The following is a 27,598-nucleotide window of genomic DNA, read 5'->3' as shown; positions in this document are numbered from 1 at the left end:
GTATTTTTTATGTTTTAGAAGGCGTTCATTGTTGTAGGCTTTTGGATTTGGGAGATGACTTTACCACTGGCAGGTTTTACTGAATGCAACAGTATTCCCTGGATTAATGACTATATTAATTTTAAGGTTGTTTTTAAAAAGAAGAGGATTAAACACTGAAATGATTGGCTGTTGTTTATCATGTGACTTTATAAAGATTACTATTTAAATACTGTCATTATTATTCACATCAGTCTGAAGAAGTCTCTTTCTGAGAATAAAGTGTTAACACTGATGTTTTTTATACAATAAATTAAGTGACATTCATTGACCCCTGCCTTATTTTTTTTATTTCATTTGTATGTAAGCGTTTCTGTCATTGTTGTTGTTTTTTTTATCCATGTGATATATGAAGGTGTTAACAGAAAAACAAAAACAAACACCATTCCATAGTTGTCCATCTTTCATCTACAGAATGTGGAATACTACCTCCCATAATAAAGAGAATAAAGGACAGAACATGGAACACTGCATTTCTGAATGTAGAAACTTACTAATATATATATATATATATATATATATATATATATATATATATATATATATATATATATATATAGGAGCACTACACAATCCTGAAAGCCCAAAAATCATGAGACCAAAGTCTTGAAAGTTCAAAATACTGAAAACTCAAAATAGTGAATCTCATCATACTGAAAACACACAGGATACCAACACTTACTATATTCCAGCACAAGTACATACAGAAACAAATAAAAGACAAACCATATTACTCTTCTCTAAGTATAAGCAGGGAGGCAAGCCACCCTGTGCCCCCACATGCCCTGCTACTTAAATATATCAACTCCGAGATTGCACTTAGTGTAGTGAAGTGTAATTTTGGAGTTAATATATTTAAGTATCAGGGGGAGCAGAAGTGCTTGCTCCACCACTTATAGTTGAAGGGTAATATGTTTCTATATGTACTTGTGCTGGAAAACAGTAAGTGTTGGTATCCTGTGTGTTTTCAGTATTATGAGATTCAGTATTTTGAATTTTTAGTATTTTGAACTTTCAGGATTTTGTAGCGCTTATATATATATATATATATATATATATATATATATATATATATATATATATATATAAATATATACACACACACACATACATACATACATACATACACACACACACATATATATGTATATATATACATTCCTCTTGCTTTTACAGATTTTCCTGGTAGAAGATCTTTAGGAAGAGGACAAAATGTGAATAATTGAAGAAGAGAAGAAAACCTGGACTGTCAAACCATCACTGGAATTGGAGACAACATGTGGCTAATCTGAGGGGCTGAATGTTCGGATGAGGTGACCCCGACAGATGGGAAAGTAGTTCCGGGTTTCACCCCAACACTGAGGGCAGATGAACTAGATGAGGTCAGAGGGAGGGAAAACTCACCTGTCAAGGCCAAAATGGGGCTATGAAGATCAGCATGGCTTTCATTGTATTTGCCTTCTGTAAGAACTTGGGGATTAAAGGGGCTGGAAAGAAAGCATAAAAGAGACCAGGGGATGAGGCAATAGTGAGTGACACCTCCTCTCAAGGAATTAGAGCAAAGTACTTGCTGCATTTGGTGTTGTGGGGACAGACAAAGAGATTGCAGCAAGGGTGGCCCCAATGGTTAAAATCCACTTAACTGTGATTGGACTGAGGGACCACTTGTGAGAGAGCAGGATCGACTTTCTCAACCTGTCCACAAAAATATTGGATTTCTCCGAAATGTGCATTGCTATTAGAAATCATGTTGAAAACATCACCACTGACATACATTCATGGCCTCTCAACACAATGTGTAAGATCTGATTCCTTCATGTTTTTTGATGTACTATACAACTGCCATGTTGTCAGTTTGGATAGTTATCACCATAAGGGGAAAGAGTCCTGAAAAGCCAGCTAGAAGAACTGATGTCATCTTGATATATTGATGAGTAAGCTAGCCTCTGTCTGGGACTACATGCCTTGAACTGTCTGTCCCAGGTAATGACTCACCCACCCTATCCATGGTCACTGTGGCTTTGGGGAAAGGGGGATTGAAAGGACATCCTTGTAGTATGTGAGGAGATTTTAGCCACCACATGTGTGTTCAGAAAATTCTCATCAGAGACACTGGAAAGGTTATGGGTTGTTTCTTGACTGACAATTAAACTGCTAGAGTCCATTGGAGTACCTGCATGTGGAATCTGGCTAGAGGTATTAGTGTGACAGAAGGTGCAGTGGAACCTAAAAGGCAAAGAATCATCCTTGCTGGTGGCTTCTAATGGGACAACACCTCTTACGGTTGTTAGTGTAGGGAGAAAACTGTTGTGAGGGGATAGTTCACTATTTGGAGATTTGTATCCACAGAAGCTCTGATAAATTCTAAGGACTGTACCAGTTGTTGCTTGGATTTTGACAGGTTCACTGCAACTCCAAGTTCTGTACACATTTGGAGCAAGGAATCTGGCTTGAACAAGTAGATTCATGGTAGGGGAGGTGATAAGCCAGTCAACCAAATATGGGAATAACTCCAACAGCAAGACCTGCATGTATGGCAAATGCACGGCTCCAAAATCAGTTCAAAAAGCAAAACACATAAGCCAGCACAAGTTCTGTAATATAAATGACTATTTTAATGTTAGTAAACATGGGACAAAAATACCTAATATGGGAATACTCAGAATCCCTGCTGTTATAGTCAAGCTGCCACTACTGCCATGTATTTGGTGAACATCTGGAGTGCTATAGTGAGACCACATGTTAGAGCTCTGAATTGGAAATAACTGTCTCCCAACCAGAAAGTACAGTTGCGTACAGTTACCATAAATGTAGATGTTCGAGTGTATTCACTGTTGCAGTCATCACATTTGGGTTATCCCTGCCAGGGTAGCCCTCGGATGGCCCAAATACCACAGACTTAGTATTTCTGTGTCGGTTGTCGTCACTTGAGGACTGACATCAGGTCATCAGTAGTATAAAGTAAGGCAGTCGATACCATTGCATCAGTTTTTCTTGCCCTAACCTGTCAGGAGCCCCCAAGTAGTAGGCCAGGTTCTGATGGAAGAACTCCACCAGTAGAAAATAAATACCAATATGTCCCTTGTAAGGAAAGGAGAACAACAAGTTAGAATGGTAATAAAAGGAGAAAGAGAAGAAAGGGGTATGGAGGGAGGGAAACCAGGACTACAACAGTGAATACACTCAAACATCTACATTTATGGTAACTGTACACAACTGTACTATGTTCTTCATGTTTCGCTGTTGCAGTCATCACATTTGGGTTGATTCCCAAAGCTGAGGAAAAGGGTGGAAGCAGTCAATGAAACTAGGGGCTGGCTAGGATGCCCTGCAAGACTGCAGAGGCAAACCCTGCCATATATTTGGAGAACAGAGGCAGGTGGTAATGCTTGGTAAAAGTGTGAACAGATGTCCAGGTGGCAGTCTCCAGGATGTCCCTGGTGGGGACTCCTCTGAGGAAAGCTGCAGAGGTGGAGGCTGCTCTGGCGGAGTGTGTCCTGACCCCCATGGGGGGAGATTTTCCATGCTGTTTGTAGCAGAAATGGATGCAGTGTGCTATCCATTTGGAATGGTTGGTTTGGAGATGGCTTTGCCTTCTGCCCCTGTAGCACAACTAACCAGCAATTGATCAAACTTTCTGAAGGATTTAGTCCTACGTAGACAGAATCTGTGCACATCTAGAGAGTGCGGAATCCTTTCCCTCTTGTTCTGTGGATTAGGAAAAAAGGTGGGCAAATGAATGGATTGGTTGAGAGCCACACCAGACACCCCCTTGGGCATGAGGGATGGGTTAGTTCTGAGGGATACACTGTCTGCATGGAAGATGATGAAGTGTTCCACAGCCACGAGTGCTTGCAGCTCAGAGACTCTTATGGCTGAAGTGATGGCCAGAAGGAATGCCGTCTTCTGGGAGAGAAATTTTAGCTCTGCAGAAGAAGCTGCTTTGAAAGGGGGCATGGTGAGCTTTTCCAATACAAAATTAAGGTCCCAAGTTGGTGTTGGTGCTCTTCTGGGTGGCCTCAAGTTGCTAGCCCCTCTTATGAACCGTTTGCTCAAAGGATGTGAGAAAAGGGGCTGCTCAGTGGGAAAATGAGCAGAAATAGCAGAGGCATGAATTTTTATAGAGAAGAAAGCAAAGCCAATGTGTAGTAGGTCAGCTAAGTAATCCAGGATGAGGGGGAGAGAGGGCTGTGTCATATTGGCTCCCTTAGCCTGGATCCAGGTGCAGAACCTTTTCCATTTATCAGCATAAGACTTACTGGTGCTAGGACGTCTGGCCTCATGGATAATATCCAGAACCTGTTTACTGAGGTTGGCAGATTGGTTCGGGGTTAGGGAATAAGCCAAGCTGCCAAATTGAGTGTCTGCAATTGGGGATGCATGAATTCCCCTTTCCTCGGGGTCAGGAAGTTTGGAATCTGATGAAAATGCCATTGGGGTAGCGGGGACAGGCTGCACAGCAAGGCGTACCAGTGCTGTCGGGGGCCAGTCTGGAGTTATAAGAATGGTACTTGGTTTTTCCTCCCTTATTTTGAGCAGCACCTTGGGGATGAGAGGCAGGGGAGAAAAGGTATAGACCGATAGATTAACCCATGGGAAGGACACGGCATCCACTTTCCAAGCCATGCAGTGATGCTCCCTGGTGGAGAATTTGCTGAGCTGATGGTTGGTGTGAGAGGCAAAGAGGTCAACCTTCAGGGTTCCCCATTTCTAACATATTAGGGTGAAGGTACTTCTGTTGAGTTGCCACTGGTGTGGGTCCAGAAGATTTCTGCTTAATTGGTCTGACACAGAGTTGAGAGAGCCTGGTAGGAATTGTGCTAACAGGTGTAGTTGCATGACAGAGGCTGTGTGCCAAAGGGTCATGGGCAGCCTGCACAGAGGGTAGGAGTGAGTCCCTCTCTGCTTGTTGATGTACCACATCTCAGTGGTGTTGTCTGTTCTGATCAGAAGAGCCCCTGGAGAGAGAAGAGGCTTGAAAGCTATCAAGCCATGCTGCACAGCCATCATCTCTTTTTGATTGATGTGCAGAGGTATTTGCTGTGGGCTCCATTGGCCCTGTATGCACCTGCCATCCAGGTGTACATCCCAAGCATAGCCTGTGAGGGTCTGGACAGCGGGGGTGGGTGGGGAGAAAGGCATTCCCTTGTTGTGGGAGCATGCTGTTGCCCACCAAAGAAAATCTTTTCTGAGGCAAGGAATTACAGGTAAAAGAGTTTCCAGGTCTTGAGAGTGTTGGCACCAAAGGCTCTTTAGGTACCACTGAAGTTTCCTCATATGCAGTCTGGCATATGGAATGAGTAGTATGCAAGATGCCATGAACCCTAGAGCTTGCAGGATCTTCCTTGCAGTTAGCTGGGGCCTGGTGGCTAGTAGAGAGAAGTAGGCTGTCAGGAAAATTTGTTTCTCTGGAGTAAGGCATGAGCTTGTAGGATCTTCCTTGCAGTTAGCTGGGGCCTGGTGGCTAGTAGAGAGAAGTAGGCTGTCAGGAAAATTTGTTTCTCTGGAGTAAGGCATGCCATCTGGGATGCTGTGTCCAAACTTGCACCCAGGAAGATTATCCTTTGGGTGGGCACCTGTTTGGCTTTATTTTCATTGTGTACCCTAGGGAGGTTAGTAGGGTCTTTACAAAGGCCAGGTGCTTGAGCATCATTTTCTGGTTGTCTGCCTGAATAAGGCAGTCATCTAAGTATGGGTAAATCTGAATATTTCTTTGTCTGCAAAAGGCAATGGCTGGAGCCAGACATTTAGTGAAAACTCTGGCTGCAGTAGATAAGCCAAAGAGAAGTGCAGAGAACTAAAAGTGTTGAGATCTTGCCCTGAAGCAGAGATATTTCCTGCATGATTCCCTGATAGGAAAGTGGAGGTAGGCCTCTTTTAGATCTAGGATGGCTAGCCAAGTGTCATTGGAGAGCATGGGTAGCAGCTGCTGGAGGGTGAGCATTTAGAATTTTGGGATCACCAGGAAGGTGTTTAGAATGGATAGATCAAGGATGGGGTAGCAGGTGCCCTCTTTTCTGGGCAATAGATAAAGTCTGGAGTAGAAACCTTGGCCTATCTGTTCTCCAGGAATGTGCTCTACTGCCTCATAGAGTGCAGGGAAAGGATTTGTTTTTGAGCCTCTCCCCACTGATTTGGTGGTAGATCTGGGAACCCTTTGGGGGTTGGAAGGGTGTGGAAAGAAAATTTGGATCCCTGAGACACAATGTTCAGAACCCAGTGGTCCTTGGTAATGGTGGCCCAGGTGCTTGAGTGAAAGGAGAGTTTTCCTCCTAGGGGTAGGTGAAGGTGGGCAGGGGGGTGAGGTGAGTCATTTTGAGTTCTTACCATAAGGGGGTGGCTTAGAAGTCCCTGTTTTTGAAGTGGAGGTAGTCCACTGCTTAGATCTTTGCATTCCCTGGGTCTGCTATCTGGGGGGTTCTGCTTCCATGGGGCCTAGGCTGGGCCAGTTTACTGGGAGCAGGAAGGACCAGTGTTTGGAGGGACAATGCCTGTTGAACCTAGGGGGCTGGACCTGCAAGAAATCCTTAACTGTTTGCATAGATTTTGCTTTTTCTTCCATCTTTTTTAAGACCTCTTCTGCCTTAGTGCCAAAAAAGTTATCTTTGTGCAAGGGGGCATCCAACAATTTAGATTTGACATGGTCTGACAGGGGCTGTTGCTTAAGCCATGCATGCCTTCTAATGACAGATCCAGTGACTGCTGCCCTGTAAGAAGCTTCTAGGGTATCAAAACCACATTGCAAGGTGTGTTTAGTTACCTGACTTGCAGAATGTATTAACTCCATCAGGAATTAAGCTGGATTCAAGGAAAACATCCTCCAGAACATCGAGGACTGGAGGGATGGCCAAGGGTCTGTGTTGTGGAAGATCTAGGAATTCCCTGAGTCTCTTTTTACACTGATGGTAGTCCTGACTCTCCCACTGGAAATGCTCCTTTAAGGTATGCAGAGTTTCCCCAAAGGAAAAATCCTCTTGGGGAGAGGCTGAAGGAATGGAATCCTCTGCATCAGAATCCTCATAAGTGGAGAGCGGATGCATGTCTTCATATTCCGATTCATCTGACTCTTGTTCAGACAAACTACAGGGGGCAGATCTCTTTTCCTTTTGGAGGGGGTAGCTTGGCTTCCCCTGATCAGCATGATAAGGTCTACCACCATTTTAAGCATTTGAGACTGAGGCAAGGTAGCAGGCGGGTGGGTCATCAGTTTCTTGGGTGTGGTTCGAAGCCCGGGCCTACAAAACTCAGTCAATTTTGAAAGAACAGTAGTCGCAAAAGAAGACGTCAGTTTGTGTCGAGATTCGGTAGTGTGAAGGACTTCCTCGGAAGCCAGTGCCTGCTCAGTGGCTCCGGACCCATCCAAGGTAGAGACGATCACAGGATCCTTAGTCGAAGAAGATTTTTGCGGCATACCGGCCTCTGAAAGGATCTCGGTAGTGGCCTGTGAATCAACAGAAGTGGGCATCAGGGGCTGCGAAAGCAGAGGACTGATGATTAGCTTAACGGAAGCGTCATTGGTAGGTTTGGACCTGTGTGGTCTGTCTCTGTCTTTATCTTTATGTTTTTTCAGAAGATCTGCTGTTGGATGGCTTACCAAAGCCATATCAGAATTCGAGGACTGTAAACGAAAATATCTGGCTACAAAAAGGGCCTGATGATGGATAGTTCTGGCATTGTACAAAGCACAGAAGTGACACCGGGAGACATCATGGGCTGGGCCTAAACAAGTGATGCAGTAAGAGTGGAACTCTCGGTGTGGTATTTGCTTTCCTCAGGTGTGACAATTATTAACTTTTACTGACATTGGTTAGTGCAAGAAAAACAGATCCCCAATGGGAAAAACTAATGAGTAGTCTGTGGAATACAGTATGGCCACAATGAAATCAGTCACTGACAGCTGAGGTAGACAGAAAGCCAGAATCAAGAATGAAGCTCCCCTAACAACTTTTCTTTTCTTGCTCTTCAGAGAGGGAATGTCTGAGGAGCCATGACCCATTTACATTACTGTACTGAAAAGAGGAACTGGCAAGCAGTTATCAGAGTGTTAGTATTGCACTCTTCCCCCAGATTAAAAGGTACGATTTGAGGTAATTATGACAAGAACATGTCAACAACCCTAACACCTATCGTAATTATGACAAGAACATGTCTACCACCATAACACTTATCCCAAGTCCCAGATAAAAATCCAGAAAGAAATACATTGTTCTCTCACAGAAAATATACATTTCTTTCTCAGAAAATGGAAAGTAGTCCCCAGTAGGGTACTTATCTGCTAAACGTTTTGAAGCGCTAAACGACTTTCAAATTCATGAGGCCGCAGTATACAGCACAACTTGCTGGTATCTTCTATGGCAAAAAAGTTCTGAGATTTCTGCATTCTAACCATTGTTTTTATACACTCTTCTCAAGCTCCATGGTGGTTAAGGTCCATGTAAAGTACCCAAACACTTTGAAAGCTTATTGGTAATCCAGTCATTGTCAGGATATATCCCATATAGCTTAGGTTACAGTAACAGTGATCTAATGATGAATTTGTAAGAACCAAAATGAGGAACTGTTGCTTATAAATGTGCTATATTGGAGAAGGATGCAACACACCTAAGTTGTTAAGAATTCTCTGGGCAAGAAAACTAGGGTAACTAAACTGGCAAAACATATGTGGATACTGTGTAGTGTGTAATGGAAGTCTGGCAACTACTTGCTGCCGTTTCCCAATAAAGTTTTTTTTTAGTATATGTAATACAAGCCTTGTTGGATTTCCACTCTATGCTACATACTACTCAGTTTTCTAGTACACTTTTTTTAACCAACTTATTGCTGTATTCTTTCCACATACTAACAAGCTCTTGGTAAGAAAAAGCAGGATCAGGAAAAAAATGAATGAGTCACTGTTCAGAAGTTCCATATACCAACCACAGAAAGCCAATAAATTAATTACTTCCTCCAAAACCAGTGTAAATTAACAATCACACAGTCTGTTTAGCATGTAATTTTCTTATACAAACTTCATCTCCATCATGGGGTGCATTAAGGAATGAAACATGACCAGATTGCTCTTCTTACATGGTCTGATATAACTGGTTTAAGAAAAAACACTGCAGTTACAGCAGCAACAACAGACCTTTTTAAATCAAGAAATCATCGTTCTTGCAGCCACTGTAGTAAAAGCAACACTGGTAATGCTAGCATCACCCCCTGTCCAGTCACAAGTCACTAGAATTGCAACAAAAGTAAAAACAAGCAAAAAGTAAACTTCAGATGCATTTAAACAATAAAATAAGGAAGAAGCTAACACACTTCTCAACTCCCAGACCAAAATGATTCTGTAAAGGTGTCATTTAGTGACAACCCCCCCACTTTGCATTCCACATGTTAACTACAAAGTTAAAGGCTTTAACTTTGTAATTAACTTTTTGTGGTGCTATAGTTTAGACTAAAGAAGGGGCTGTTGATGGTCCCATGGGGTGAATTAAGGTGTAATATTGTGTGCATGACTGTCATGAGGTAACTGTAGTCAGTACAATACTCTCAGGAATTCCATTATGGCATTACTGCAGTTTAGAAAATGTACATAGCTGCATATGCCTGCTAACACCAGTGACCTTCAGCAATGATCTTAATGACATAAATCACATAGAACTTCTTTTGTTATATATTTTTTATTATTAAAATAAAAAAGATTCAAAAATTATATTTCAACAGCTGCTTATGGAGTTTCAAATGGTTTCACATACAGTATTTTTCTGATATACTTTGGTTCCACTGTAAAAGATTCAGGGAAGATTTCTATCAAAGTACTAAGCCTGATGTCAGAAGAGTGGGCTATATTTCCAAAAGACAAAACTGAAAACACTGGTTGGGATTCAGAAACAATGTAAAATAAAAGGTGAAAATGCAAAGTAACTGGTGGCAAACAGGATGAGAGTGACTCAGAGATACACCTAGTGTAGTCATAAAAGTTGAAAAACATTGTGGCCAGCAAGGCATGCAAATGAGCATATAATGAGATGTAAATGGGTAATATTATGGTAATGAAGAAGATGGTAAATGCAAATGACGGTAAACAATACAGTGGATTGTCTCAGAAACATAAAAATACAGCATATGCTGCAAATGCCAGTGTAGCTCTAGTCTACACCATAAATTCTGGTAACAGAGACAGAGACCTCACTAAGATGTTAAGGGTAGCAGCAAGATTAACAGAAATATACGTGTTTGAAGTTGTCATCAAAGCCAATAGTCACAAAAGGTGTACATTCGTGCCCTTCATGTCACAGAAGAATCTGACCAGGGCTAACATTTTAGCCCTTCCATGACATCAGAAAGAGAGGACCTCTACCATGTGGACAAAAAGAGAAAGAGACTGAGACTATGTAGGAGCTGGTATAGATGTGTTACCCTTGCATTCATGCTTCGGGGATGTGAGTAGTACCTATTCCTCTGGACACCAAGGTGTGTATAGCATTGACAGTCCTGGCCTTAGAGATCTTACAGTGACCAGTTAGAGACAAGTTGGGTATATCACAGGCATCTGCATCATGGATACTACATTGCAGGTTCATGTGTTCATACTAGGCCTTTGCTCAGAAAGATCATTTGAGCATAGCTTCAAGATCCCACTTTTTCAGTACCCTGCAACAGTAAGTAACTACTATCCAATTTCGTCCTATTTCATTTAAGGACTGAGGTGCCAGACCAGGGGTGAATTTATTGTTTATAATCCATTCATTCAGGTTGTATTTGAAGAGGATCAGGGAGCTACTCTGTTTTACATTTAAGGATAATCTATTCCATAAAAGGGGGATGTTTTTTGAGAGAGATTGCTATTGCACCAGCAGATCCTGCTTATGTTGCAGTCGAAGTTTAGTTCCTCTGAGCTTGTGTTCATAGTACTGTTTGCTTTCCTAGATATGTAGGAGATCACATAAGACTAGATTCTTCAAGACTTCATAGTTGAGGAAAAGGTCCCCTCCCAAATGTCTAAAAGAAACAGAGAAAAAAAGACAGAGAATATGCTTTAAGGTGGTCTGTGTAGCACATGGAAGGCATGCCCTTGATTTTCTTTATGAGAAAATATTGCAGTATTTTGAGATGAGTCATATATTTAGAAATGTACATACCAAAATGTGACATTTTATTCTACTATGAGTCAGATGAGCGAGAAGTAGAGGGATAACAACTTACCTTAACCAAGAAGATCTCAGTAATTAGTCAGACTAGATAAAAAGGAATTCCTAACAACAGTAGATATATAGTGGCCAAAGGATAGTTCATTACTGATAAAAGTGCCCAAGTTCCTAATAACTGTGTCAATTTAAAAAGTGCATCATCCAAAGGACACTATACTGCATTTATTGGCATTTAGCTGAAGGCCATGGTCCTGCCACCATTTGTGTATTAGACCATTCTAGAGAATTTGGGAGTTACTTGGAGTGCTCATAACCTTCATATTGGCCACAATTTTCTTGATGCCATGTTCCAGTATGTGGAGGAGAATATGTAGCTCATACCTACCACAGATGGGAGAAACAGCACCATGCAGTCATTTTATAAAATAGCATAGTTCCCTGGGGTAATGGATGCCATCACTGCACCCACAGTGCCATCAATGTCCCAGCTAGGATGCAGAGACAATGGTATATTAACTGAAAGTGATTCTATTCTTCAACTATCAGGTGGTCTACAATGCACAGAACAGTACACCACTTGAGCAGTGCCATAATTCCCACATCTGGCACGGATTCCTATTACAAGAACGAAAGTTCACTACTTCGAACTTGTAATAGGAAGCCTCACTTCTGAGAAAGTTCACTTTAACGAAAGTGAACTTTTGCGTAAGTGCACTTCACCGAAAACACCGCAGCACAGTGGACGACATAAAAAACAAGCTATGTCCTCCACTATGGTGTGATAGTCACAGACCTTAGGGTTAGGGCACGGGTTAGGGTGAAGGGATAGTTAGTCAAGCTATTCCCTTACCCTAACCCATGCCCTAACCCTAAGGTTCATGACCATCGCACCATAGTGGAGGACATTGCTATGTCCTTCACTGCGCTGCAGTCATCACGGACCTTAGGGTTAGGGCATGGGTCATGATAAGGGGATAGCCCTATGGGCTATCCCCTTACTATGACCCATGTCCTAACCCTAAGGTCCATGAGTACTGCACGGAAGTTCAGTACAACACCCGTTCATTGTACTGAACTTCACGTAAGTGCACTTTCGCTGCAGTGAGCATTCCATGCACTATTTCAAATTAGTGAAAATTCGATCTAGTGTATGGAACCCATCTGGCACATATCAGTGATTTGTGTGGGTGAATTCCTTTAAGGGAATCTTACAGGAAATGTCTGATATGCCCTGTAGCCATGGCTTAAGATACCAACACCAAACCAACAGAGCATGTCAGAAACTGCATCTAACACCATGGTATCCATGTGAACACATTTTTGAATATCAGTAAAGCTTACTCTGTCTCTATGTCCATTGTAAATATTCAAACAATTTTTAATAGAAGAGATATGACAGGATGATTTTAGCATAGTCAAGTAATACAATTCCAAGGAAGTTTTACTTCAGCTGCAGATGCTCTTTATTGATTGAACATAATTTGCTTGGACGTTTTGGAAAGATAGACATGTGGGGGTAGTTAAATTGGACTAACCTAATTAAACTAGGAAGCTAAATGGATTTCATGAATGTTATCCTCATAACTATTATTGTATTGAATTTGTTTTATTTTTTCTAAGGATGTAAGTAAACAAACCAGTAGGTTTAAAGTATAATAGGATTTTTTAATAGTGTCATGTAACGTTAACGGGAGAAGACAAATTACTTAAATCAATTAAAACCAACAAAGAACAATTCATATACTTACAAGAAATACACATTAGCCATACAAAGAAAAATATAAAATTCTCCAATATGAAGTCCTGGCACAAATCACATTTAATAATAAAAGAAAGATTTTCAATATTGTTGAAAAATCTGGGTATGCCAATTTTTTTAGAGAAGAATAAAACTACATGCTTCTGATGGTATTTAACAACAGAATATGGATCTTGGTAAACTTATACTGGTTTCTAGTTTTGGGAAGTAGAATAGCAAATAAACATTTAGAATGTATTGTTAGCAACATGAAAAGTAGTTTAATCATAGGTGGAGAATTTGATTGGCAACACAGAAACTAGTGGTATTAAAAAAACTTAGAATAACAACTACTGATAAATCTTTAATGAAATAGAGAAGTTACTCTTAAATTATGCCAGTCTATTAAACTATCTCTATTTCCTTGACTATTCACATTAATGTCATGTATTTGCCACCCGATCTAGAATTGATAAAATCTTTATTTCACAAGGCATCAATCCAGGATCCATAATTCAAAAATGTTACCATGACCCACATTGTATCATAATGCATTAACCTTCAAACTATTAATAAACTATGAGAGACTAGCTTTAATCATTAGAACCGCATCTCATTTAATAAAACAAGCTGAGTTTTATTGGTTTACAAAAGAAATTGATGTCTTTATGGAAAAAAATAATAAAAATTATGTAAGCAAAGTAACAAATCTGGGATGTAGTAAACAGTTATGCTTAAGAAAGAGTAGTGTCTTGGCATAAAAAGAAAATTAAATAATGGAATAGAGAGTCATTAGATATTCAAAATAAGTTGCATATGGTCAAAAAAGGCTTTCTAAAAGGGAATAAATCATTTTGGTGTAAGTAAATAATTTAAATAATGATTGCTGTAATATACTCTGTCATAAGACTGCTTAACCCTAAAAAACTAAAACAAATCTTTACGTACAATGATATCTAAAGGAATGCATAACCTGTCAAAGAAGTAAAAAATAATTGGATCCAGTCATGTAAGGAAAATCAGAAGTACAAAAGATAACTTAAAAACAGAAATCAAAGAAGTACTACCACAATTTAGAAAATATTATGAAAACTTAAACCAGCCCACTAATAATAATTAAAACCAATAAGCCTCAATTCAAAAAATTCAATATCAGCATAGATATAGTCATTGATGGGATAATACTGGAATTATAAAACATGTTTACCACTGATGGTAATTCTTTTTTCAGGAGGTTTTGACAGATATTCAAACAAATGTAAGGAATGCTGTCATGGCAATTTTCCTGAATCACCCCAATCTTAAAAAATAAAATAAAAATGATCACATAGATTGCTTGATATATAAACCATTTTCATTTCTGAGTACTGGTTATAAAATATTTATGTCTGTTATCACAGACAGTGCAAAGGTGTATTCACATTTAATAAAAAGTGATCATATAGAGTTTTCATCAAGACAACAAACTCACAATAATATTATGTGATTTTAACTATAACTGATATAATTAAATGATAAACAAAAAATAACATGTATTAGTCTTGATATTGAAAAAGTTGTTGATACAGTTAGTTTACAACTTTTAAAGTTTTGCATTTTTATAATTTTCCAAATGGATTTAATGCTTTAATAAAAAATGTTTACCAATAAAACAAAGCATATGGAAAATGATATGTTTATCTAGCCTATTAGAAATAAAAAGTATAAAGCAAGGATTCCCCACTGCTCCCATTTTATTTGCATTAGCAACATAGATATTAGCATTGCTAATTACAGTGAAAATAAATATTCATGGAATAGAGATTGGAGAACAGCATCTATCAAAATGATATTATGTGTCAATGATATAATTTTGGCACTCAGAATTAAATACCTCACTAGATGAAACCCAAACAATAAAAAATGAACTTACTTTGCACCTTCATTTATACAAAAAAACTAAATTTATAACTGCTAATGTGATATTAGAAACCAGATTAAGAGAGGAAGCTCAAAATTAGAATATATGGAATTATTATGAAATACTGGGAAGAAGCTATAGACCAAAACTTTGGAAAGGTTCTTGATGAAATAAGTAAATGATAGAGAATTAGAACAAGCAAAGCTGTGCATTTAAAGAAATACTCTATAAATATGATATAACTCCCAAATATATTGTACATAATTCAGAGGCTCATGGGTTTATAGGTTATACTAGGCTAACAGCCCTTACAAGCCAAGCCATATTAATCCAGAGTTGTCTCAACTTTTGGTGGTTAGGTGAGAGAAGTTCACAGAGATAAGGGACTATGGTAGTTAATAATGGCTTCCTCTTTCCAGAAGTGAAATGGGTGCCACCCCAGGAGTGAATTTCCAGTCACTCATCCATTGATCTAGGTTGTGTTTGAAGAAGGTTAGGGAGGGGCTCTGTTTTAAACAGTAGTCTTCCTCACCCCCCCAAAAAAGAAATCATCTAAAAAACTTCAACAGATCCTTCTTAATGTTTCTGCGGCACTGTAAAAAGCAAAGTATCAATGTAGAGATTATACTTTTTAAAATCATATAATTGTTTCCACGAGAAACAGCTGAAGTCAACACAATGTCTTAAAACTTAGTTTTGAGTATACACTAATGACAAGGTATTGAGTCAAGGCATCAAAGGCTATGGTCAAGAGAAAAGTTATGTGGCAAGATGAGATAATCATAAATATATTCCTAAAAGTCTTGCTTATTTATGTCAGATTGTTTATAATAGCAAAACACACTTATTCATACTATTGGATCTATACATGATCCTATTAACTTGTAAAGAACTGAAAGAATATTTGGAAGTTTATCTTACAAAATGAAAAAAAAAAGTATCATTCAAAGATAAAATAAAAAATGTTAAACTCTACTGGGAAGACACCATTAGTAAACACTGGAGAGTTTATACTTGGAAATGCTTATACAGTATTTTTTTATTTCAGATAAGATAGCAAAAATTAAAAAAAATGATAATAGATTAAATGCTGGAAAATGTGACTTAGAAGTCAAAGGAATCATATACTGTTTGAATGTGTAAAGCTGAAAGAATATTGTGAAAGAATTAACTTTTTTTCTTCAACCTCTACGGTCAGCACATTTTTTTTTACTATAGAAAATCTGCCTTGATTCAATGCTCTCATTCTGCAAAGTCTGGGGAAAGATCAATATGATTTGTGCATGGACTAATCTGGAAACTGCAAGAAAAAAAGTATTATGAGAAACTGGAAAAACAGTTCTTGTCAGTTTGATGAAGACTTGCTACTACTGGCAAATGTGATAAATAAAGAAATTGAAATAAAAAAAAAGATTAACATTAAGATCTTTGCTTCCAATCCATACTCTAAAGTTCAAAGACTGAAGGTTAACAGTCAGTTAGCAATTAGGCACAGGTCACAACATTAAACTACATAATATTATACATATTAACTATACAAGTGTCAACAAATCAATGACAAATTGTTGCATGCAATCATTCTAAATAATGTATATAGATGACTTGCTTGTGTTTGAATTTTATTCATATGAGAAGGGTTGTTTAATAAATGTTAAAAATAACATGATTTAATCCAAAAATGTTTTTCATTCTTTGCAAAAATGCATTGTTTTACCTGTTATAAATGAAACAAATAATGCATTTATTTAGAAAAGAAACTTGCAGTTGCAGTCTATAACAATGTATGCATGCTGATGTGTTCTGCATATCATGGCTTCACAAAATCACTTGTATATCCTCCACCTCACATTGATGGTTACAGATACGTCAATATCCCCTGAACACTTACTTTAGTTGTCCTAAACAAGTGTTCCTTCATCTCCCAACTTCTTCTGTTTTAAGTCCATAAATTCCATTGGAAAAAGAGAATTGTAATAACCAAAGCTATATTTATCTTGCAGTTAACAGAGAGGCATTTATGCTAATAATCAAATTTTAGAAAATGTAAATCTCTCTGAGCTGCACTTTTTTGCACAATGCACTCTGGATCACAGATGGACTGTGAGGTCTGTACCTGACTGTGCACTTGCCTGAATGTGGCCAAAGTACATATCACATGTGGACAGGTTACTGACCCTGTCAGGCATCTGGATATATTAAACATTTGTTGCACACCCAAGAGATGCTAAATAGCAATAATGGAAGGAGTTGTAGGCTGTGTGGGGTACACTCAAGCACATCACTGTCCCATGCACCCCTAAACATTACTTTTGCATGTCAGTGCCACTATATGTTGGCATTGTGCACAGTCAAACTGTCTTGGTACTACCTGCCACATGCAGCAAACAGAATGTGGAACCATATTCTTTGAGGCTGTGACTTGTGAACTAGCCACTGAGTAGCAGGGCTCACAGGTGGTGCACCACAGAGTCTTAAATATTTCTGCATACTTAGTACACAAAGATCAATGGCAGCAACTAGTGGGCACCTTTTGTGAGATTCCCCAGTGCAAGATCAATGGCTGGCACTTCTCCAGATGCTTTTATGCCTAACAGTCTTATTTGCTACTGTTTTTCCCGTGTGTGTGTGTGTGTGTGTGTGTGTGTGTGTGTGTGTGTATGCGTGTGTGTGTCTGTCTGTCTCTTTTTTTTCTCACAATCCTTCCTTTACATTAATTCGATGTTTGTTTGTTGTTTTATTTCTCTTCATTTATGTTACTCTCTTATGTAGTGTCAGCCACCTCTGTGGTTGTAGTGCAGCAGCAATCACCTTGCCATCAACATGCCCTGCCATCCTCTGCTGGGTTTCCAATGGCCTACATGCCCGCCTCTCCACAGGGTGTCAAACGCCATCCTGCAAATGATAACCTGGAGGGTTCCACTGTGGTCACCAGTAGTCTGCTACAGGTGGTGGTGGGATGTTGTCTCACCTGCTGACAAGTCATGATTTGTTACACAGCAAGACTTACAGGAGGAGAAGTTGATGGCAGTGGTGAACCGGCAGACTGAGATCTGCATTGACCACTTGGAAAATGTTCTTGTGTGACTGTCATAAATTCACCACTACCTGGCACCATTCAGTGGGTCAACAATGGCTAGCCACAGTAAGGAGTGCAGTCACAGAGAAGACTGACTTCTAGCTGGGTCCAGCCCTGGGTATCATAAAAGGCAGCTGTCATCCAAACCTATGCTTTGTCATGGTGTTCCCCTTACTTATGTTTCACTTCTATCCCCAGTTTATAGCACAATCTTCCTAAAAAGCAGTTGTTTCCCCTCTTTCTATCTGTATTTCTTCTTTGTATGACCACCAATTTTTGTGACAGCACCTCCCCTGTTGGTCTTTGTCTATTTATTGTTTGCTCACTTGCCCCCACTACCACCTCAATGCCATCTTTTCTGCCTACATCTTCCCCTTACTTCCTTTCTCCTCGAATGTTCTTACAAAATGGGCAACTCCCCCATAAAAAATACCCTAGCTTCCTCATCCCTATCCTCTGTGATTGTCTTGGCTTGCTCTTCAACTTTTCTGACTGTCCTATACACCAATTTCCATCTTAGTAATATGAACAAACTGGGAGGGACAAACTGGGAGGGGCTTTCCTGAGAAGTATTTACTATGGCTCTTAGAAGTTCTGTTAGTGACATAACCTTGCATGTATGGATGCACATAGTTGTGGTATGCCACATGACCTCTGAGATCTGCAGATAACTTTAATGTCATCATGCTACGTTTTTCTTTATGCAGTATGTGTGGTTCTTGCCAGCACATTCCTTAATCAGTTAACCTCCATTACACTACCTGCCTCCTATTACACTGGTAATTATATTTGAGTCACATCTCACTACTTAATTCGCAGTAATTAGCCAATTTTTTTCAGGTGTAAGCCTCCTTCCACCCTCTACGTGGAGAACATCATCCCACATCCCCTTACTTAAATATAACAGCTCCATGGTTATATTACCCCTGGGAAAGCAGAAACATCTTAAAAGGATGGACAGAGTTTGTGCACAAGCCAAGACCTTACATCTCCATTATATTATAAGGAAATATGTTCGTGGAAACAAAGAACTGAGGAAATGGGCTTGGGAAGTTAGTGATCAACAAATAATAATTGAACTACTCACAGGAAAACCATACACAATAGAAGCACTACCCACACACATGTGCCTTACCATTGGTACAGCTTTACTTCTTCTGTGGGTCCCAAAACAGCTCCTATTGGTTTTAGGTTCTTGCCATACTAGCTCCCATCACACTCCTAGCTGGCTCACTGACATGTTTTTGGAGAACAATTGTCTACCTATGCCAATTTAGACTGCCTTCATTAATGAAACAAACATATTTTCAGCAGGAATATACACAAAGGTTAGTGTTACAATCACAGTTTATATACTCAAAATGGTCGTACTGAAATGGTTGACGTATTCTGACTAGTCATATTTCAAAAAGTGTGCAGATGCATATAGGAATAGCTTGCCTGCACTCCATGAGAATCATGTTGCAAATGCACATTATATTGCATGTGTGTGGTGTGCGTGTGTGTGTGAATATGTGTGTGTGTGTGTGTGTGTGTGTGAGTGTGAGTGTGAGTGTGTGTGTGTGTGTGTGTGTGTGAGTGTGAGTGCGTGTGCGTGTGCGTGTGTGTGTGTGTGTGTGTGCGTGTCTGTCTGTGTGCTCTACCAAAACAATATGTATGCAGAACTGGAAAAGAAGCCTAAGCATTCCTTACATGTATGCAGGCTTAATTCAGTAACTCACATGAGATGGAATACATGCCAATATACTAAAGACAGCCACACCATGTATGCATTCTTTTAAAACACAAGTGCACACTATTAATCAGATGCGAGATGCTTCTGTCCTGTTTTGCATGATAACATAATGAAATCTGGCTGTTCAACTATGCACTGTATGAAAACACTAACGGTACTATTCACTGCGCTACTATGAACTTTGTTAACAATGCATATAGAGTTAATCTGTGCATTCACAAACTGTCATAGAATCTTTATCAGCATATAAGGGTACAGCAGTTAATATCACTACACCCCTAAGCAAATGGTACTCAATATGCTACTATAAATATTAACATTCCAGTAGTAGCAAGCAGGTTACCTTTCTATTGTTCTTGATTCTCTAAGATGAAATGCTGTAAAGCTTTCATCATCCTTATTCTTGTGCTGATTTTGAAACTGTTATCAAGGTCAGTGCTGCTAAGATCATGCTTCAGTATGGAACAAACAATGTACACTGTGTGAAAATCTTTGGAAAGAAGCTGTCTGCCACAGTCACATTTATTTGTGGGCTTCTATGATCAAGACATCAAGATCAGAATCTGAACCAAATACTTTTCTGCAGTGATTTATTCAGAACATAGTCAGAAACATAATAAAGCATCACAAACTGGATTCTCATACTGGAAAACACTAAGTAAATTAATCTTGTTGATTGCTGACAACTCCAGCTGACTCTGTTTGAAAGCCATGATAGAAAAGTTACAATCATCTCCAGCTGAAAGATGTACATTTGTGTTTTAAAAGAGCAGTCCAAAAAAGGCTCAGCAAAAAGTTTGCATGTACTTCTAGAAGAATTTTGCATATTTGATTTGTGCATCTCCATGAAGCACAAGCTACTAACAAAATGCACCACTCAGGGTCTAGTAGTTCCAACATTAAACCTGAAAAAACATAATCGGTGAATAGACAGACGTGAGATTTACTGAACCAGAAACATGGTTACCAAATAAAATCGAAAACAGAGGATGTTCTATCTGAAGTTTTTATTCAATGTTTCAAAGGCCCTAGATTATAAATGAAACCATAATGACAGATCTGTGTTGTTTTACTTTCATCCATTTCAACCTTTGGGTCTCAGATCTGACTCAGATCCATTGTCGGCACCTTCAAACTTGTGGACCTGACTCCTCCTCGACCCATATTTCTCTCTATCTCCTCCCCAGGATACCTCAGATCGAGTTTGCCTATCATACAATTGAAATTGTACACACACACTCACACACACACACACACACACACACACACACACATACACATACATGTATATATACCTATGTGGAAAATAAGAAGACAACCAGATAAGGCTGAGAATAGCAAGAATCTTCTGGAATCACATCCATTCTTCAAGGCATAAAAGATGTGATAACTTGGAAGGGGGAAGAAGGGATGGATGTTGAACCCGACAAAAATAAGACAACACATATATATCGTTATGGTAAGTGCATAACTTTTGTATCTGATGTTGTCTTTTTTTTGTCCGATTCAACCTTTGGGACAGATTCTCTAGCTACTAAGTACCTGGGTGATATCAAGGAAAGATGTTAATGAGAATGGCAGAGCAAAAAGATGTATGGGCTCCAGACTGTACATCCAATTTATAATGAGAAAAAAGGTGTGAACTAGAGACCATGTGGTAGCAGCACAAATTTCATTAATAGGTCGACTATGTTGAAAAGCAGTCAGAGTTGTTATAGATCTTGTAGAATGAGCTGTTGTTTTTTTAGTCAAAATACAACCCAATTTATCATACACAATCATAATGCAGGTTGAATGCCATGTGTAACAAGTAACTTTAAAAATGATATGTCCTAGCTTAGCTTTGAAAAAAGATGCAAATAACTGATCCATCTTTCTAAAACATTTGGTTCTGTGGAGATAGAACCCAAGTCGTTTATGAACATCAAGCAAATGCAAAATGTACTCCCTTTTGTTTGAAAATGTTGGGAAGAAAACTGGAAGATTAATGGATTGGTTTGAATTAGATTCAGATGCCACCTTTGGAAAAAAACAAACTTTATGAAACACCAGATATGGTGGTTTGCACTAAAAGGCGTGCAATTCTGGAATTCTGTCTGCAGAAGTAACAGCTACAAGAAAAATTTTTTCCATGATAAAAATTTTAGGTTTATTAAAGCTGCAGGTTCAAAAGGAGGCTGTGTAAGGACTTGAAGCATCACCATAATACTCCATGGAGGCACTGGTTCTCTTATGGTGGATAAAGCAAAAAAGAGTACCTACGTGTTATCGCAGCCACTTTTCCGAAGTACCCTAATCTGTAACGTTTTCAACAAATGATGCCTTATAACCTAAGAAGGAGTGTGTTGTCTGTTAACTTCTATTCAGTGAGATTGTTTTTCATGTAGGAAGAGGAATAACAGTAAAATTCCTCTCCCTAGTAGTGTTCTTTCCTGAGAGCTATCCACATGACTGCTGCTTCCCAGTCATCCATTATGTTACAACTCATGAAAGTTGGCATGTTCACATGAAGACAACCGGCCCATTTCAAACCCCTTTACGTGGCCATGCAGTGAATTGCGATTGTTACATTTTGTACATATTTTAATGAATTAGTCCTCATTGTTCATAGTGTAACTGCCTGTTGATAGTCAACAACTTCAGATGCACAGAACTATGTCTGTGTGAAGTGGGATAAGGTTTTAACACCTCTCGCACACGAGTCCCGCTTGGGAACAAAACAACACATCCCTGAGTAGGGAGATTTTGTAGTCAGCAGTTTTTACCTGTAATATTACTTGTTTTTATTCACTTTTCTGCATAGTTCTTCTGTGGAATTTTTTTTTTTTTTTTTTTATGAGATGCTTAGGAAATATGTAGAAAAATATGTAAGAAAGAAACAGGTCCTTCTTTGCAGGACTCAAAAGCAGCAGACATCCGAATTGCATTTTTCATTAAGTCACGTCGGGAATCGGCGCTAGTCAGGAAGAGGAATTTTGCCATTATTCCTCTTCCAGACTTATAAACAATGTGATGCAGTAGTAATTCATACTTTTGCCAACTCTTTTCAGGTTAGCATTCATACTTTCGCAAAAACCTTGGAAATTTCTGCCCCTTGGAAATGTGGTTGCTGTAATACGTAAGTACCCAAAAAAGTCCCTTTTAGAAAAGCCTTAGAAACTTTTAAAGGAGATACGAGAGTCTCATTCCACCCAGTATATGAAAATTGCAGATTGGAAATAGCTGATAACTGTACTTTGATAAAACTAGACCCTTTCTGAAACAGATCAGATAAAAAATCAAGAATGGAGGGGAGAGCTGCTGAAAAGGGATTCAAACCTCTGACTGTAGCCTACATGGAAACTCTTTTCCATTTACTTAGAAAAACTTTCCTAGTGCTTGATTTCTGGGAAGCAGTAAGGATATGTACCACTTTATTTGGTACCTCTGGCCATCATTCAAATTGGTGGAACCATGCAGTTAATTTCAGGGTCTCTGGGTCTGGGAGAGAATGCCCTGCTGGATGGGATAAGAGGTCTAGGGTGAATCCCTGAGTCCGTGGAGGACATAAGAGGTGAGGCCAAAGATGTGGGAGTCAAACTTTTTGCCACTGAGGCCAAAATGGGGCAATGAGGATCACCTTTGCCTTGTACTGTCTGGCTTTCTGAATGAATTTTGTTAAAAGGGGAAAGGGAGGAAAGGCATATAGGAGAATTGGGGGCCAATTGTGAACAATGGCGTCCCTCTGCGACTGACCCGGAGGAGGGATTAGGGCAAAGTAACCACTGCACTTGTTTTCAGGTTTGACGCAAATAGATTGCAGAAAGGCTGACCCAGTGACGGAAGATTTTGTTTGCTACTGCTTGATTGAGGGACCACTCATGAGGCAGGAGAATGTTTCTGCTTAACTTGTCCAATAATGCACTCGAAGTCCCCAGGATGTGCATTGCTATTAAAAAAATCAGTGGGAAGACATTGCCCGCTGTCAAACTCTCATGACTTCCTGACATAAATGACAGGATCTGGTTCCCCCTTGCTTGATGATGTATCAGACTACTGGAGATCACCCTCTGACAGATACTCTTGGAATGTCTGCAATGCTAGGACTGCTCTCATATCCATATTGTTGATGTGAAGTTTGGCCTCTAATGGTGACCAGGTACCTTGAACAGTCTTCCCTTTGTAATGCTCTACCACCCTAAAAGGGAAGCATTCATGGCAGCTGTTTTATAGGTTGTTGCATACAGAAGGTATGGGCCTCTGAAATCACTGGAGACATTATCCAACATCTGATGTGGCAGTACTCAGGGATTAAGAAAGCTGAGACTATTTAACTGACAGGGTCCACTAAAGTACTCTCATGTGATATCTCAACAATGGAGTCAATGAGACTTTTTAGGCAATAAGCCCTAAACGTTTTAGAATTAGCCTTGCAGGAGGTGAGGGATGATGTAAAATCAGACTGGCCTCATGTTGAAGAGAAAGAACTCTGGACTGTGGCAAATTTGTCATGTCTAGATGGCATCTGATAAACTCTATGGATTGAATGGGATTCAATTAACTTTGCATTTGGTTTGCAGTGACTCCCAAACTGTAGTAACTGGAGCAGAAGACCTTGCTGTTGTATTAGGAGATCCCTGGTTGGGGAGGTGAGAAGCCAATCATCTAAGTATAGGAACACCTGGAACCCCTGCAGTCTAAGATAGGCTGTCATCACTGCCATACATCTGGTAAACATCCAAGGGGTTGTGGTGGGTCTAAAGGGCAGTGCTCTGAACTGGAAATGATTGGCAACCAGCCTGAAATGGAGAAACTTCCTGGATTGCTTATTTATCTTTATATGATAGTAAGCATCCTGGAGATCTACTGAACACATCCAATTGTCCTTCCTCAGCAGAAGCAAAATGGACTGAACTGTGACCATCAGGAATTTTGCCTGTTTTACAAACTGGATTAGATAACTTAGGTCCATTAGGTCCCCTGTCTTTTTTGAACAAATGTTTAAGGCCTAGGATCCTCTTTGTGAGGTACTTTTGTGGCTTTTCCAGCTGTTGCAGGTGTTTACTGTGGTACATGCCAAATGGGGCATTGTACTCAATGACTGGCCTAAGGAGGGAAGAGTAGAGGGAGACAATGACCTCTTTCCTCCTGGATGCAAAAACCCTTAGTAATGATATGTGCCACATAGAAGGACTTTCTGACCACAGTGGAAATGTGGCGGTCAAAAGAGAGGTTGCTGTCAACCTGTGTTCCCAGATCTCTTATAACGCATTCTGTGTTCAGTGGACTATCATCGATGTGGTAATTCATGGGAACCGAGTTTTTCCCAAAAGGGATGACGACACATTTTTTTTCATTGAGCTTAAGGCCATGGTTCTGACACCAGTCGTTGGTCTCAGTGAGGCCTTTCTGTAGGATGTCAACATCACTTGGGGAGTTAATAACAGCTCCCAACTTGTAATCATCTACGAACTTTGTCAGCCAGTGTCCTTTCGTGTTGGCCTGGACTTCAGAGAAGTAGATACTAAACAGGAGACAACCCAGAACCGAACCATGTGGGACTCCAGTCATGACTGGTCAGCAGTCTGACTTGGAGTCAGCTACTTTCACACTGTGAGTTTTACCTGTGAGCCAGTTGAAGTGGAAGACACTACTGGCACCGTTGTGGGTACCCCAGTGGCACTTGGATCCAAGGGCTGTGGTACTGAAGGCTGGACCAATGAAGAAGTCATTAATGGAGGGGTAGATGGAGCTGTTCTTGGAAAGATTTGAGGGAACAGAGCCGACAGTACCCACAGCTGTATCTGCATTCAAAGAAATCTCCACATCATCCTGCCATCAACCTTGGTGATACTCCTTGACGAATGGATGGATCTGGAAGAATAGGTCATTTATGAAGATCTGGATTGGCATCTATCCTGATGAATAGCTTTAGAGAAGGAGATCAGATCCATGAAGTCTATGGATTCAAATGCGTTTGTATTTTCTGTGCTGGACCCATTAATTCTGATCACTTGGGAGACCATTTCCTGGCCTTCTCTGGCCCCTTCTTTGGAGATTTGCTCTCTTTGGCGACATCCCTGTCATCTTTTAGTTTTTTTTTTCTCCTTATCTTCTCTCTCTCTTTGGATTTATACTTGTCAATCACCTTTGCAGAGGATGGAGAAGCTGATGGATTCTCATCCTCACTGAATCCCAAATGAATCCCAAATGGGCCAGCAAAAGGCCTTTCAAAACTAACTTGCCTCTTGAGTCCCGAATAGCTCTGGAGCCAAAGGAAGCACAAGCTTCATACTCCACATAAAAATGAGCAGCAGCCAAGCAATACATGCAGAGGAAATGGGGGTCCTGTGGTGGTATCTTGTGCTTGCACTGAGAGCACTTCTTAAAGCTTTTCTCAGACATAACTGTGAAGAAATAATGGTTCACTAAAGCATAAGTACCTGTACCTAAAAGATTAAATACCTAAATATCATGTCAAACGGAAGTGTTATCTAACTAACTTTACATATACATTAACATAAACTTTTTTTTTTAAATCACAAAAAAAATCTACCAGGGTACATGGAAAAGATTGAAAAAAGATATGAAATAACTTCCTGAGATGACTTTTCCCATAGGAAAATGAAAGGATATCAAAGCCCTGGATCACACAACCATTTCTCATTCAGATGAGATATGAGGTGTTCAGGGGAAGATAGGATGGGAATTATAGATAAGAGAGGAGCCAGAGTCCTGGATGCATAAGTTCAAAGGTGCAGAGAATGGATCCAAGTCAGATCAGATACCTAAAAGTTGAATCAGACTAAAAAAAGACAACACTGGCTCATAGATTTATTAAAATCCAGCATTTTGCTTTATGAAACATTTTATTGTAGTTGTTTACCTTAAAAGCAATGCACTGGCACATCTTACACCATACTGCTTACTATTTGGATGTTAGAAACTTTTACCTGATAATGTACTAAATTTTAAATCAATATCTCACCTGAGTATAACTGAGACTTGATAGCTGTGTACTCACATTTGGAAGCAGTCTACCAACTACAGTAGCAGCTAGCTGAGAAACATCTGCTGTGAACAAGTTAATTAAATACACATTACAATTACAATGCTAATAATAACAACAAATAAGTACACAGATTCAAAAGCATCTTGAAAAGGCTGGTTTTGAGGGATGCACATGTACTGCTAACAGAAATGCTAGTGTGCAACCTACATACTATAGTATATTGCTTTACTTTAAAAACTCACTGTCAGAACTTTAATTTACTTACCATAAAGATGTTTCTTCCAAGACATCTCCAAGTTTGCTGGGATACCTCAGCTTTCTTCAAAGCACTGAGATGCAAAGTCTCAAAGCTTACATAAATAATGGCCAGGCAGTGATTATTCAAAAATAAGTAAAACTGTTGCTTATGGGTAAAATACTAGGTTTACTTTAAAGACAAAGGCAAAATACCTCAAGCGTCTACCTCTGTCAAAAATAAATAAACTGAGGCAAAAGAATGCTAGATCTTGATTCAGAATTTTTTTTTGCAGTAGTTTTCACCATCACATCTGCTGACCATTGAGCTGCCCCAATGCTGCTTCTATCACCAGTTTACTCTCCTGTATGGGACAAGAGCTCCAATGTTATTTTGCTTTCATACATACAGTCTTCAGAGATTTTTGCCTTGGAGCTCTAAAACATGTTCCTATGTACATGCCAACAAAGTCCCAAGAGGTTTACATGAAGCAGGCTGATAGAAAGGCTTACTACCCACTTCTGCAAGTGACATTATCTTCACAGCCACATACCCCTTTAAAAGCAATCATCTTCATCCATATCTTGTCTTCAGATGGAGTTGTAGCCAAAATGCACATCCAATGGCACACACACATTCACAAACACACACAACTCTTCCCCTTGGACAGGCAAGCAGACCCTGCTTGCTTGTCATTCTTTCTGTCAACCCAGCTAGCTCATTCAGTGTTCAAGTCACTAAATGAACATAGG

At 39.6% G+C, this 27,598-nt stretch overlaps 1 protein-coding gene across 1 annotated transcript in view; it reads right to left on the bottom strand.

Annotated features, from left to right (window-relative positions):
• Nucleotides 1–26,901, bottom strand: part of LOC122797764 (protein lin-54 homolog) — an 881,007-nt gene extending 854,106 nt beyond the window's left edge. The window contains exons 1-2 of the mRNA XM_044066286.1: nucleotides 26,877–26,901; nucleotides 26,588–26,673 (exon numbers count right to left, since the gene is read on the bottom strand). Of these exons, the coding sequence (XP_043922221.1) occupies nucleotides 26,588–26,673; nucleotides 26,877–26,901 (111 nt within the window). The remainder of the gene's footprint in view (nucleotides 1–26,587; nucleotides 26,674–26,876) is intronic.
• Between the last annotated feature and the right edge of the window lie 697 nt (nucleotides 26,902–27,598).

The sequence above is a fragment of the Protopterus annectens genome, chromosome 3.part1 (genome assembly GCF_019279795.1).
Source record: "Protopterus annectens isolate FY-2018-M chromosome 3.part1, PAN1.0, whole genome shotgun sequence".
In the NCBI taxonomy this organism is placed as follows: domain Eukaryota; kingdom Metazoa; phylum Chordata; order Ceratodontiformes; family Protopteridae; genus Protopterus; species Protopterus annectens.
This window is presented reverse-complemented; position numbering and strand designations above follow the sequence as displayed.